Source organism: Macaca thibetana, chromosome 15 (assembly GCF_024542745.1).
Source record: "Macaca thibetana thibetana isolate TM-01 chromosome 15, ASM2454274v1, whole genome shotgun sequence".
Taxonomy (NCBI): domain Eukaryota; kingdom Metazoa; phylum Chordata; class Mammalia; order Primates; family Cercopithecidae; genus Macaca; species Macaca thibetana.
The window spans coordinates 44290507-44301526 of NC_065592.1; the positions used below are offsets into that span (position 1 = coordinate 44290507).

The following is an 11020-nucleotide window of genomic DNA, read 5'->3' on the forward strand; positions in this document are numbered from 1 at the left end:
GACATTGGCCTACAGGCTCAACTTCTGCGGTTCCGAGAACCTGCTGGTCGCCCTGGGCCCTCCCGGGCACCCTCATCCCTGAGAGGGAGCTTTAGCAGAGCAGGGCTTCTGGAGGCCTTGGCCAAAGGGTGCAGTCAAAGAAAGCAGCTGGAGGCAATGGCAGGAGCCCAGCGTCTGCCCGAGTGCCCTCACTCTGCTTTCCTGAGGTCACAAAAGGGGCCTGCACCCCACCCTGTCTCACACATGCTCCCCAGAGTCCCCATGTCCTCCAACCCCACTTCCTCCAGAAAGCCAACTTGCTAGAACCATCTTGCACTCTCCAGAGCTTCTTTCTGACCCTGGATCCCCTTCCCACTCTGAATATTAACCTGTGTCAGGCTGGCGTTTGCCCCATTATTGCCCAGCCCTGCCCCCCGCAGGGTCAGGAAATGAGTGGTGAATGAATGAGTGAATGAATGAATGGGCAGGGGGTGTCTTCACTATTGTTTGCTCACTCAGCAAAGTTGGTTCGTTTACACATCCAATCCAGCCAAGCAGGTGCCACATACAGCTCCAGGCTGGAACTGGGGACAGACTCCCAAGAAGAGCAGAACCCAGCTTCTGCCTTTTGGGGCCCTCCATCCAGGGATGGGGGAAGTGCAGAAAGAAGTAATCATAGCATAGGGACAGACTACAGGGGAGTGTGAGCTCATGGCAGGAGGCTTCCCAGAGGAGGAGACAGGGCTGTGAGATTTGAAAGAGGCATAGAAGTTTAACAGACAGCAAAAGGGGGTGAGGGTGCAGGCCAAGAGTTCCAGGCAGGAAGTACATTGTGGGGAAAGGCCCAGAGGCAGGAGAGTATGCTAGCATGAGCTAAACTGTGCCTACCCCATAGGTTTAAATGAGATAATACCTGCACAGGCCCTAGCAGGGCCAGGCACAGAGGATGTGCTCATCTGTTCGCATTATGTATATTCGAGACAGCTGCAAGGAGTTTTGTCCAGCTTAAGCATGATATATGAGTGTGGGCAGGAGGGGCCTTCCCTGAGGGAAATGAATTCAGAGATGCTGGCTGGGGATAGATCATAGAATACCTGCAGGCCAAACAAAGGGAACGCTTTTCATGTTTTTATCTTCTAGGTCGGGGGTTGGCAAATGATTTCTGTAAAGAGCCAGAGAGTAAATATCTTAGGCTTTGCAGGCCATAGTGTCTCTGTTGCAACTACCCAACTCTGTCATAATAGCAGTAAAGCAGTAATGGGCAATGCCTAAATGCATAGGCAAGACTGTGTTCCAGTAAAATGTTATTCACTAAAATGGGCAGCTGGGAGGATTGGACCCACAGGCCCCAGACTCCCCACCCCAGCACTAGATGGTGAGGAGCCTCGAAATCTTGTGAGCAGATTGTGGCCCTGGTGGGACTTGCCATTTGGGGAACAGACTGGACAGAGATCTTGGTGAGAGAGGATGGTGGCCTGGGCTGGGTGAGGGGAAGAAAGGACAGAAGTGGAGGAGACTGGTGGAAAGGGGACCCCAGATCTGACCTCAGTGCTCTCTCCCGTCTCTTCCAGGGTCCCCCTACTATTATAGCGCTGCCGCCCGAGGAGCCGCCCCCCCTGCAGCCGCCACTGCCTATGACCGTCACTGACCCTTGGAGCCGGGCGGGCACCAAACACTGATGGCACATATCATTGAGGGTGACAGCTGCCCAGCCCTCCTGAAGATAGCCAGATGAGCCCATGAGACCATCCCCCAGCATCCCCCACTTGCCTGAAGTTCCCCTCCTCCCCTCTTCTTCCAGGGACTCTGGGGCCCTATGGTGGGGCCGTTGGACTTCTGGACGCTTGTCCATTTCTAAAAGCCAATCTATGAGCTTCTCCCGATGGCCACTGGGTCTCTGCAAACAAACAGATTGTTCTGCAAATAACCGCAGCCCCAGCCTAGCCTGCCAGTCCCCCAGCTCTCTATCCATCCATCGTAACCACCCCAGCCTGGGAAGAAGAGCTTGCTTTTGTTGCTTCAGCAGCACCCATGTAAATACCTTCTTGCTTTTCTGTGGGCCCGAAGGTCCGACTGAGAAGACTGCTCCACCCACGATGCATCTTGCACTCTTGGTGCGTCGCCGGACATCTTAGACCTGTGGCAGAGCATCCTCTCTGCCCTGGGTGACCCTCGCAGGTGGGCTCGGAGCTGTCCTCGAGACTGAGGATGCCGCCCTTGGGTCCCAGCCTCCTGCTCATCCCTCCTTCTTTAGTATCTTCACGAGGAGTCTTACTGGGCTGGTTGTGCTGCAGGCTCCCCCGAGGCTTCTCTCCAAGAGGAGCACACTTTGGGGAGATGTCCTGGCTTCCTGCCTCCATTTCTCTGGGACTGATGCAGTACGAGCAGCTCTTTTCCAGATCAAAGAACTCAAAGAAAACTGTCTGGGAGATTCCTCAGCTACTGTTCTGAAGCAGAATGGCATCCGAGGTATTGATTACATTGTGGACTTTGAATGTGAGGGCTGGATGGGATGCAGGAGATCATCTGATCCCAGCCAAGGAGAGGCCTGAGGCTCTCCCTACTCCCTCAGCCCCTGGAACTGTGTTTTCTGAGGCATGCCCAGGTTCAGGTCACTTTGGACACCTGTCACGGACACTTCACCCACCCTCCAGGACCCCAGCAAGTGGATTCTGGGCAAGCCTGTTCCAGTGATGTAGACAATAATTAACACAGAGGACTTTCCCCCACACCCAGATCACAAACAGCCTACAGCCAGAACTTCTGAGCATGCTTTCGGGGCAGGCCCTCCCCGCCTTTGTGGAGCTTAGCAGGCAGCTGGGCGTGGAGGTGCTGGGGCTGGGGCAGATGGCTAATTTCGCACAATGCATGCCCACCTGTTGATCTAAGGGGCCACGATGGTCAGGGCCATGGCCAAGGGCCACAGGAACTTGGAGAGGGAGCTTGGAGAACTCACTGTGGGGTAGGGTGGTCAGAGGAAGCCAGCCGGGAAGATCTGGGGGACAGAGGAAGGCCTTCTGGAGGAGGGGCAGGAAAACACTGAGGAGTTGCTGTGTGACCTGGGAGTGATTTTTGACATGGGGGTGCCAGGTGCCACTATCTCTTTACCTGGGGCCTTAATTCCTTGCATAGTCTCTCTTGTCAACTCAGAATAGCCAGGTAGAGCCCTTATCCAAACCTGGGCTGAATGACAGTGATAAGAGGGGGATTGGTCTTCTTAGGTGACAGTGTCCCCCATATCTGTATGTCACCAGGACGGCAGAGAGCCTGAGGAGAGAGAGGCTGGACTTGGGATCAGCAGGCCAGGCAGGTCTTGTCCTGGTCCTGGCCACGTGTCTTGGCTGTGGGACCTCCGACAAAACCCTGCACCTCTTTGAGCCTTGGCTGCCTCGGTGCAGCAGGGTCACCTGTAGGGCCACCCTACAGCTCTTTCCTTCCCCTCCTCTCTCCAGGGAGCTGGGCTGTGACAGGATCATTTGGAGCAGGCCCTCCACTTCCAAGCAAGCAGATGGGGGTGGGCCCGAGGCCCGCTAATATTTGGACCAAGTGGGAAACAAGAACACCTGGTGGGCGGGAATCAGAAGGGTCTGGAAAAAGACCTAGCCTAACTTCCCTTGTGGGAAACCGAGGCCCAGCTTGGGGAAGGCCGGGACCATGCAGGGAGACAAAGCAGACTTCCTCTGGCCCCCACTAAGTATTTTGTTCCCTAAATCTCCCACAGGGTGGTGGAACAGAAGAGAAAACTAAGGCTCAGCAAGGTGGAGTCCTCAAGCAGTGACTGGCAGGGGTGGGGCTGGGACTCGGGCTCCTGACCCCCAACCCATGGTGTTCCCTGTCACCCTGGTCTATCCACATCTCCTATTCCTGAGGAGAGTTGACAGTAAGAACAGTGAGAGATGGTTCTGGGCCCCAGGCCCTAGACACTCAGTCTGTAAGAACTGCCAAGGAAGCCTGGTCACCTAGGCCAGGGATGGAGCCCAGCGAGCTCACAGCAGGCACACCCACCCCCGCCCCTGCCCAGAACCTGCGGGGCAAAGAAGGCAGGTAGCTGGGGCCAAAGCCCGCCTCCAGGAGCCAGGGTGGGCTGGCCGCAGCCTCCACCTGTCAGGTAAGGTAGGAGAAGGTATGTTATCTGACACCTCTCTCCCTGCCTCCCTCCATTTAGCAGGAAGTGGTGGGGTCAGTGGTCTTCAGTATAGGCTTCTTGAGCCTCTGCCCCCTGTCACCCTTCTCTTGGAATGATGTGTACCCACATCTTTGGATCCTGCCGTCCTTGTGGTTCCAGGCTGTTGGGAGGAGGTCAGCCTCCCCTGAGCCAGCTGCCTGAGGCATGCAGCATCCTTCCTCGGCAAAGCCCACCTGGCCCACAGTGGCCCTCTCTCCCCATCCTGTTCCTCTTCTTGCCCTGTAATGTGCTCCCCCCATATGTTTTCTCTCTCACCTGAGGCTTTGCTGGTCCTCAGATTGGTTTTGTATTTGTGAGACAACCACTTGATTCCTGGGCTGCCAGGCAGAAGCACAAGCGCACACGGATGCACACGGATGTTCTCACACACACACACGCCCGCTCTCACCAATTCACAGCGCCCTCGCAGTCCGGCGGAGCTGCCCAGGAGCTTGGTGAGGATGGCTCCAAAGGACCCAAGCCGTTGAGGAGATGCCAGAGAATTCTGAATGGAAAACACAAGTCCGGGGCCTCACCAGCATCGTGGCAGAAGGCCTGGGGCATTTCTCCATGGGCCTTCTGCCCTGTGTTCCCGCTCTGACTTTTGGAAAAGGACATTGTGGATTTTATGAAAATTTTCATATCATTAGTCTAGCACCAACCTAGAAAAATGTGATGATATATCAAACCCAACATCCCTTTCCCAAGGCACCTTCGTTGAGGCTAGCCCTTCCATAACTGACATTGTACGGTGCTTTGCAATCCTTGACCACACTGTGGGGCAACGAGCATGATGCCCACTTTATAGACAGGGAAATTGACATTTGGGGCTCACATGGCAAGATAGAGGCAAAGTAAATTCTCAGATCTCCAGGCCCCATTCTCTCTCCACCGAGTTGTGCTCCTGCACAGGAGTGTATGTCTCTAGACACTCCCCCACCCCCATTCCCTAGAAATCCCCCAGACTCACAATAAGGCAAGAAAGAACAGGGACCCAGAGGCTGGCCTGACCTAGGGGCCTGGAGGTTGGTGGCTTTGTTTCCTATGAACATTGAAACCTGCAGAGTCTTTGACCAAATCAACAACAGCACTTCTGAGGTTTCATCCAGACTGTTTCCCAGCGGTCCCTGAGGCTCAGAAGGTATCAGAGCCAATTCAAGGCCACACCATAATCCCTGACCAGGCCTGGACATGGGTCCAGCCCTGACTGCAGGGGTCCAGGTGCCAGGGTCATGTGCTGTCCCCTACTTCCCTTTCTTTGCCTTCCCACTTTGGAACAAGCTCCAGGCCTGGCTGTGACAGTATGCAGGAGTGCCCAAGCCAGGGCCACCAGAATGTCCACAGCCCCTGGAAACACAGATCACAATTTCAAGTCCCCTGAATGAACTGCTTCCTGGGTGAATTGGGTGGTGTAACCTTGCCACTCGGGCAGGGCACCAGACAGTATGGTGCAGTGGTGCCTGAGATGCCCAGAAGTGTGCCTGCCCCCCTGAGTGGCATTCAAGTATGAAAACGTGTAAAATGTTCTGTCGGCCTAAAGAAAAATGTCAATGGGCCAAATCTGACGCACTGGTCACCAGCCTGTGAGCCCCAATGCCTGTCAATTGCCCCCTTTCTTATTCACCTCCTGTCCTTTGTTGCAGATTTGGAGGAGATGGGAGCCCAGAGAGGTGAGAGATGTGCTTCAGGGTGTCCAGCAAGGCAGGGGCAGAAACGGGCACGCCCAGAGCCTGCCACTCTCCCACGCCTCATCTTGGGCTCTTGCAAACCTTGCGCTTTGAAGGTAGAATTAGGTAGAAGGTCAGAGGCACTGGGGATGGGATTGGGGAGCTGCTGAGTTTTCAGGGGAGGTCAGTGCTGCTTGGGCGCCTTTCACATGTTCAGGGAAGAGACTCAGATGTGGCCACAGGGCACGGAGGGGTGAAATCCATTCACCAGAAGTCACACCCCAGAACGACTGTCCAGCCTTGGCAGCCAGTGGCTCCAGCCACCCCCTCCTCATGACATTCAGCCAGAATTGAGCTCCAAGCCAGGGAAGCAAATCTTAAAAACCAACCAAGCACCCTGACACAGCCCTAGGAACACAATGAGTCTGAGATACAGCTTCCTGGGAGGGTGGAAACCAGCTTCTGCCCCTAGCCAGGCCAGGCCCAGGCAGGCATGGGTGGATCCCACAGGGCGCCAAGCTAGACCAGCTCCACGGTGGCCCCACTACGAGGCCAGTTCTGCAGGCTTGGCCTTGTCACCCATTGAGAGGCTGCTCTGATGGTTCCCAGCCACACACCAGCTCTCCTGGGGAAGCTATTTCTTTCGTTCTTTTGGCCTCGGAGAGATCCGAGGCAAGTACATTTCTTAAAAGGTAATAAAATGCATTCTTGGAAAGTTGGACAGTCAGGCCATGACTCCTAGCCCACAGCGTGCCCCACCTCCCAGCAGCCCCTTCAGTCCCTTGCCCCTGTTGTCCCCTGTTGCCCCAAACCTCAGGGTTCCCTCTTGCATATTCATGGGGGAACCACAGTGCTGATGTGTACTTCCCCACTGTCAGCTCTGCTGCACCTTGTGTGGCGCCAGGTCCCGACGGGCCTCACAGAGGCCAGGCCGTGAGCCCCTTGCCTGCCTGCTCCCCTGATGAGGCAACAGCTTCTCTGAAATGAGCTGCCGCCCAGGAGCAGGCAGGCACCAGTCTGTCTTTCCTTTTCTGGTAATTCCTCAGCACTGAGGCTCCATTCTTGGGCACCCCAGGATTGAAGGGGACCTCAGAATCATGTCACTGCCATTCTAGAGTTTCAATCCAAGGGGTCCCCTTTAGCTCATCTCCAAGACGGGTAAATGCAGCCACCATTCAGAAAGCCCAGAAATTCTTCTTCCCACATCTTAGACCCCTGAGCAACACAGGGAGAAAATGCATCTGCTTACCTGTTAATATCTACTGATGGACAATCAGCGAAGCCTCAAAGGAGTCGTCTCAGGTAGGGTACTTGGCCTGTGGCAGGAGAGACAGAAGCACAAACCCACCCACCCATCAGCTTCGGGTGGCTGATCGGGGCCCAGGGAGAGAAGCAGGTAAAACAGCAGGGTGGGGGTGACTTGGCAGTCGTGCACCCCTCCCCTACTCTGAGGCCTGCAGGAGGAAGTCACGCCAGGAGGAGGCCACACCAGCCTCACCTGCCTTGACCCCCACCCCCTGCCCTACGACCCTGTGGCTATGGCTGCTGGTCGCTCGTGTCCCCAAAATCACCATGCCTGTGGCCATATCCCTCATCTTCTCCAAAAACATCATTAAGAACAAGTGATTTTGGATGATGGATTTTTGATTTACAAATGGTGCATTTCTCTTGGAGTGGAACAGAGAGGAAACCATTTAATGGCGCCCTTCTTTTCAAGCATGAATACATTTTAATGAAACTATTTTATTGTATTTGAGGAAATGGAGAGTTGAACATTCCAACCAATCAATAGCCAATTAATTGCTATAAAGCTAAAAAGAAAATAAATAAATCCTGAGTCTATTTTAAACACTGCAAAAAGTTCAAAGCCTCAGAATCTGGCCTTCCCCCCTGTAATGTGCACGAGCACGTAAATACACACACACACACACACACACACACACACACACACACACACACTCCCCTACACCTCAGACATACTCGAAACTCAAACAGCACTGAGTCTCCCCGTGCCAATTCTTGCCTGCTCTCCTCGACTTCGGTCAGAGAAGGTGAGCAGACCCGGCAGCAGCCTGTCCTGGGGCTCAGGAAGAGGCAGGCCCATCCCCTGGCCCCCAAACCCCCAGCACAGCAGAGGGTGGCAGGCAGTGAGGGCCTGGTGTTACCTGGGCCCCACTTCTCAGCCCCAGCTACTGGGCCTCCAAGGTTGGGGTGAGGATGGAGTTTTGGCTCTGGGTTTGCCCTGACTCCTGCTGGAAGACGCTGCCCTGGTTTTTCACCCTCTAGTGGCCTTGGACATTGCGTATTTGTAGAAATACAGATTACATTGCAAATGGAAACCTTTGCCAGGAAAACACATGGATTTTGCTTTTTATTCTTTGAGACATTTGACTTTGTCCTAGGGACTGACCTTTCAGCATCAAAGAAATACATATCTACTGTCTCCGCCAAAGTTTGTGATGCCTGCATAGACGCTTACTTGTAAAAAAAAAAAAAAAAAAAAAAAAAAAAAAGTACAAAAAAACCCAACAAAAACCACAATTGAATTGCCTTTGAAAGTGGGAGATGATCTGTCTCCAACGGATTGAAAAAAAAATGCTTCTTAAAAAATGTGTATGTTTTGTATTCTTTTTTTCTAGTAGAAAATAACTGACTTGAAATATTGGTGGTTTTTTTCTTAGTGATGTGTGTTGCTTTTGTGTGTAATAATATTTGAATGTAATTACAGCAGTGCCAATTTGCCAAAGATGTTGGACATATTTTTCTTTTTTGGGGAGGAGGGCAGGGCTAGGGGTGGGACTTGGGAGAAAACAGGGGTGGGGTTTTGGTTTAATTTTTTTTTACTTTTTTTTCTCGTCAAACCTGAGATTTGTGGCTTCCTTTTAAGTTAAATGGTTGACTGCAACACCTTTATTTTAGATTAGTTGGAGAAACATGCAATAAGATTGGCGTAGTTTCAATATCTGTGTGTCTTTTCATGAGTGGCTGTTACTTGTGAAGAATTGATTTTATGTAACCTTTATGTGAGATAATTATTTGTAAATATTTGCCATAATTTTATTGGTTCCTAAAATAAAAGTAATTTTTTAAGTTCAGAGAAAGAATTTGATCTTGTTTGTTTTTACTAGTTTGAGGATGATCTTTGACAACTTTGACTGTCCCCTAAGGGGTTGTGGGGCGTTTGATGGCTGTCCTGATTCAACTGGGGTCAAAACAAATCCATGCATGAAGAATGATGTGTTACAGAATTGGGCTCTGCTCTGGGCAGGGACAGCAGGCACTGAATCCACCCTTGAATGTCCCCAGGTTTGGCAGATGGAGTCATGGGTGAGCCTCCACTCTGGATTTGACTCCTAACTTATTAAATGTCAACCTCTTCAGTTCCCAAATGGCCAGTAATTCCTACCTCATTCATTCATTCAGCACATAGTGATTGAGCATCTGTTCTGTCCTCAGCACTGGGGACACGGAAGTGAACAGGGCCAACAAGGACTCTGCTACCAGTGGCACAATCATAGCTCACTGCAGCCTTGAACTCATGGGTTCAAGCCACCCTCTTGCCTCAGCCTCTCAAGTAGCTAGGACTACAGGCGTTCACCAGCAAGCCCAGCTAGTTTTTTAAATAATTTTCTCCCTACTTACAAACTAACATATTATCAGCTAATTTTTAAAAACTTTTTGTAGAAACAGGGTCTCACTATGTTGCCCAGGCTGATTTCAAACTCCTGGCCTTAAGCCTTCCTCCTGCATCAGCACCCACAAAGTGCTGGAATTACAGGCATGAGCCACCACCCCCATCCCATACGTGCTTTTCACTTTGATCCTGTCGAGCCTCCTGGAACCCAAAGTGCCTGGATCCAGACAGAACTTAAAAGCCATTCATACCAGGAGACCTCGCCTTTGGGCCCCAAAGCCACAGGCCATATCCAGTCAGACCTCAGAGAGCAAGAATCCACAATCCTTCTGTGCTGTCCTTAAGCCTTTGCAACTGAGCATTTCAGGTGCAAAGGAGCCCAGAGGTGGCTTTTCATCAGGGGGTAGGGCAGCTGCAGACCTGAGCCCTGCCCCTGCTGGGCGATGTCAGTGTGCAAGGGCAGGCGGGGACCACTGCGCCTGCTGGCACAGTGTGTGCAACTCAGTAATTGCCAGAGATGGAGTGGGCGAGTGACCGCGTGGGGGCCGTGGACAGCAGCTCATTCATATTTAATAAAGCAGCTGCACGGCCTCCATTCATTTCTGCAATGGATGGTGGCGAAGGTGATTCCTGAGGGAGAGAGAGTGAGCCATGGCAGAGTGCCGGCCTGGCTCCTCCCTTCTCAATGCTCCTGACTTACAGCACAGACTTCAAAGAGAAGTAGGCGTGTTTTTTAACTGAAATCGGACCCCAAACCTATGAACTGGTGAGGCAGGGCAGGCGCTTGGTTTCCTGACACTGTGGCTCTTGTCCCTGGTGTTCTGGGGACAGAAGCCTCAGGCCTGCCCTCCCGAGAAACAGGGCACCAGTCTCTGCAGTAAGCAGGGCATGTGCAGCCCCCACATGACAGCAGAATGGAGGCAGTGGGCAAGGCCTTCAGGTATGGAGGTGGAAGTACCAACCCTGACAGCCGTAGGCAGCCTCCAGCAGCCCTTCCGCACTCAGGGACAGTGAAAGAGGAGCAGAGAGAGAAGGCTGGGATCTGCCCTGGGAGGTGTTCCTCGAACTCCCCTGGGAGCCAGGCCCCATTCTGGGTGCTGGGGACAGAAGAAACCCCTGGGGGAGTGAGACTGCTGCAGGGCAAAAAGATCAAACCTCCCGCAAGCCACGCCTGGGAGTCTCAGCTCCAGGTTTTGATGGTCAGTTTGCTGATGTAAGCAGTCTCTTAACTTCTAGAAGCCTTGATTTCTTCATCTGTGTAATGGGTGAAAACCTGATAACGTTTACCTCAAGGGTGTTATGAGAAACAAGTGTTATGCATTGTGTGCAAGTTTTTCCAATTGACAAACGGGAATTTTGCCAGGATGTCTCCTCCACTGTAAGGAAGTCAACATTTTCCCCAAGGTCAAACTCTAGTCAGAACCTCCTCTGTGCTGGGTGCAGGAGGAGGGTAGAATACAGAAATGAACCAAACAGGAGCCTGCTGTCTGGGGGCAGGTGATGTGTGTATTTTAATTCTAGGCATCACGTGGCCAGTATCACCTACAGCTGGAGCAGGCGGGGAGGTGTGGTCTC

At 52.6% G+C, this 11020-nt stretch overlaps 1 protein-coding gene across 2 annotated transcripts in view; it reads left to right on the forward strand.

The window, feature by feature from the left end:
• Positions 1-8906, forward strand: part of PAX5 (paired box 5) — a 201354-nt gene extending 192448 nt beyond the window's left edge. For both annotated transcript variants that reach the window (XM_050762196.1, XM_050762197.1), the window contains exon 10: positions 1551-8906. In XM_050762196.1, coding sequence (XP_050618153.1) covers positions 1551-1627 — 77 coding nt within the window. In that variant the 3' untranslated portion in view covers positions 1628-8906. The remainder of the gene's footprint in view (positions 1-1550) is intronic.
• Positions 8907-11020: the final 2114 nt, after the last annotated feature.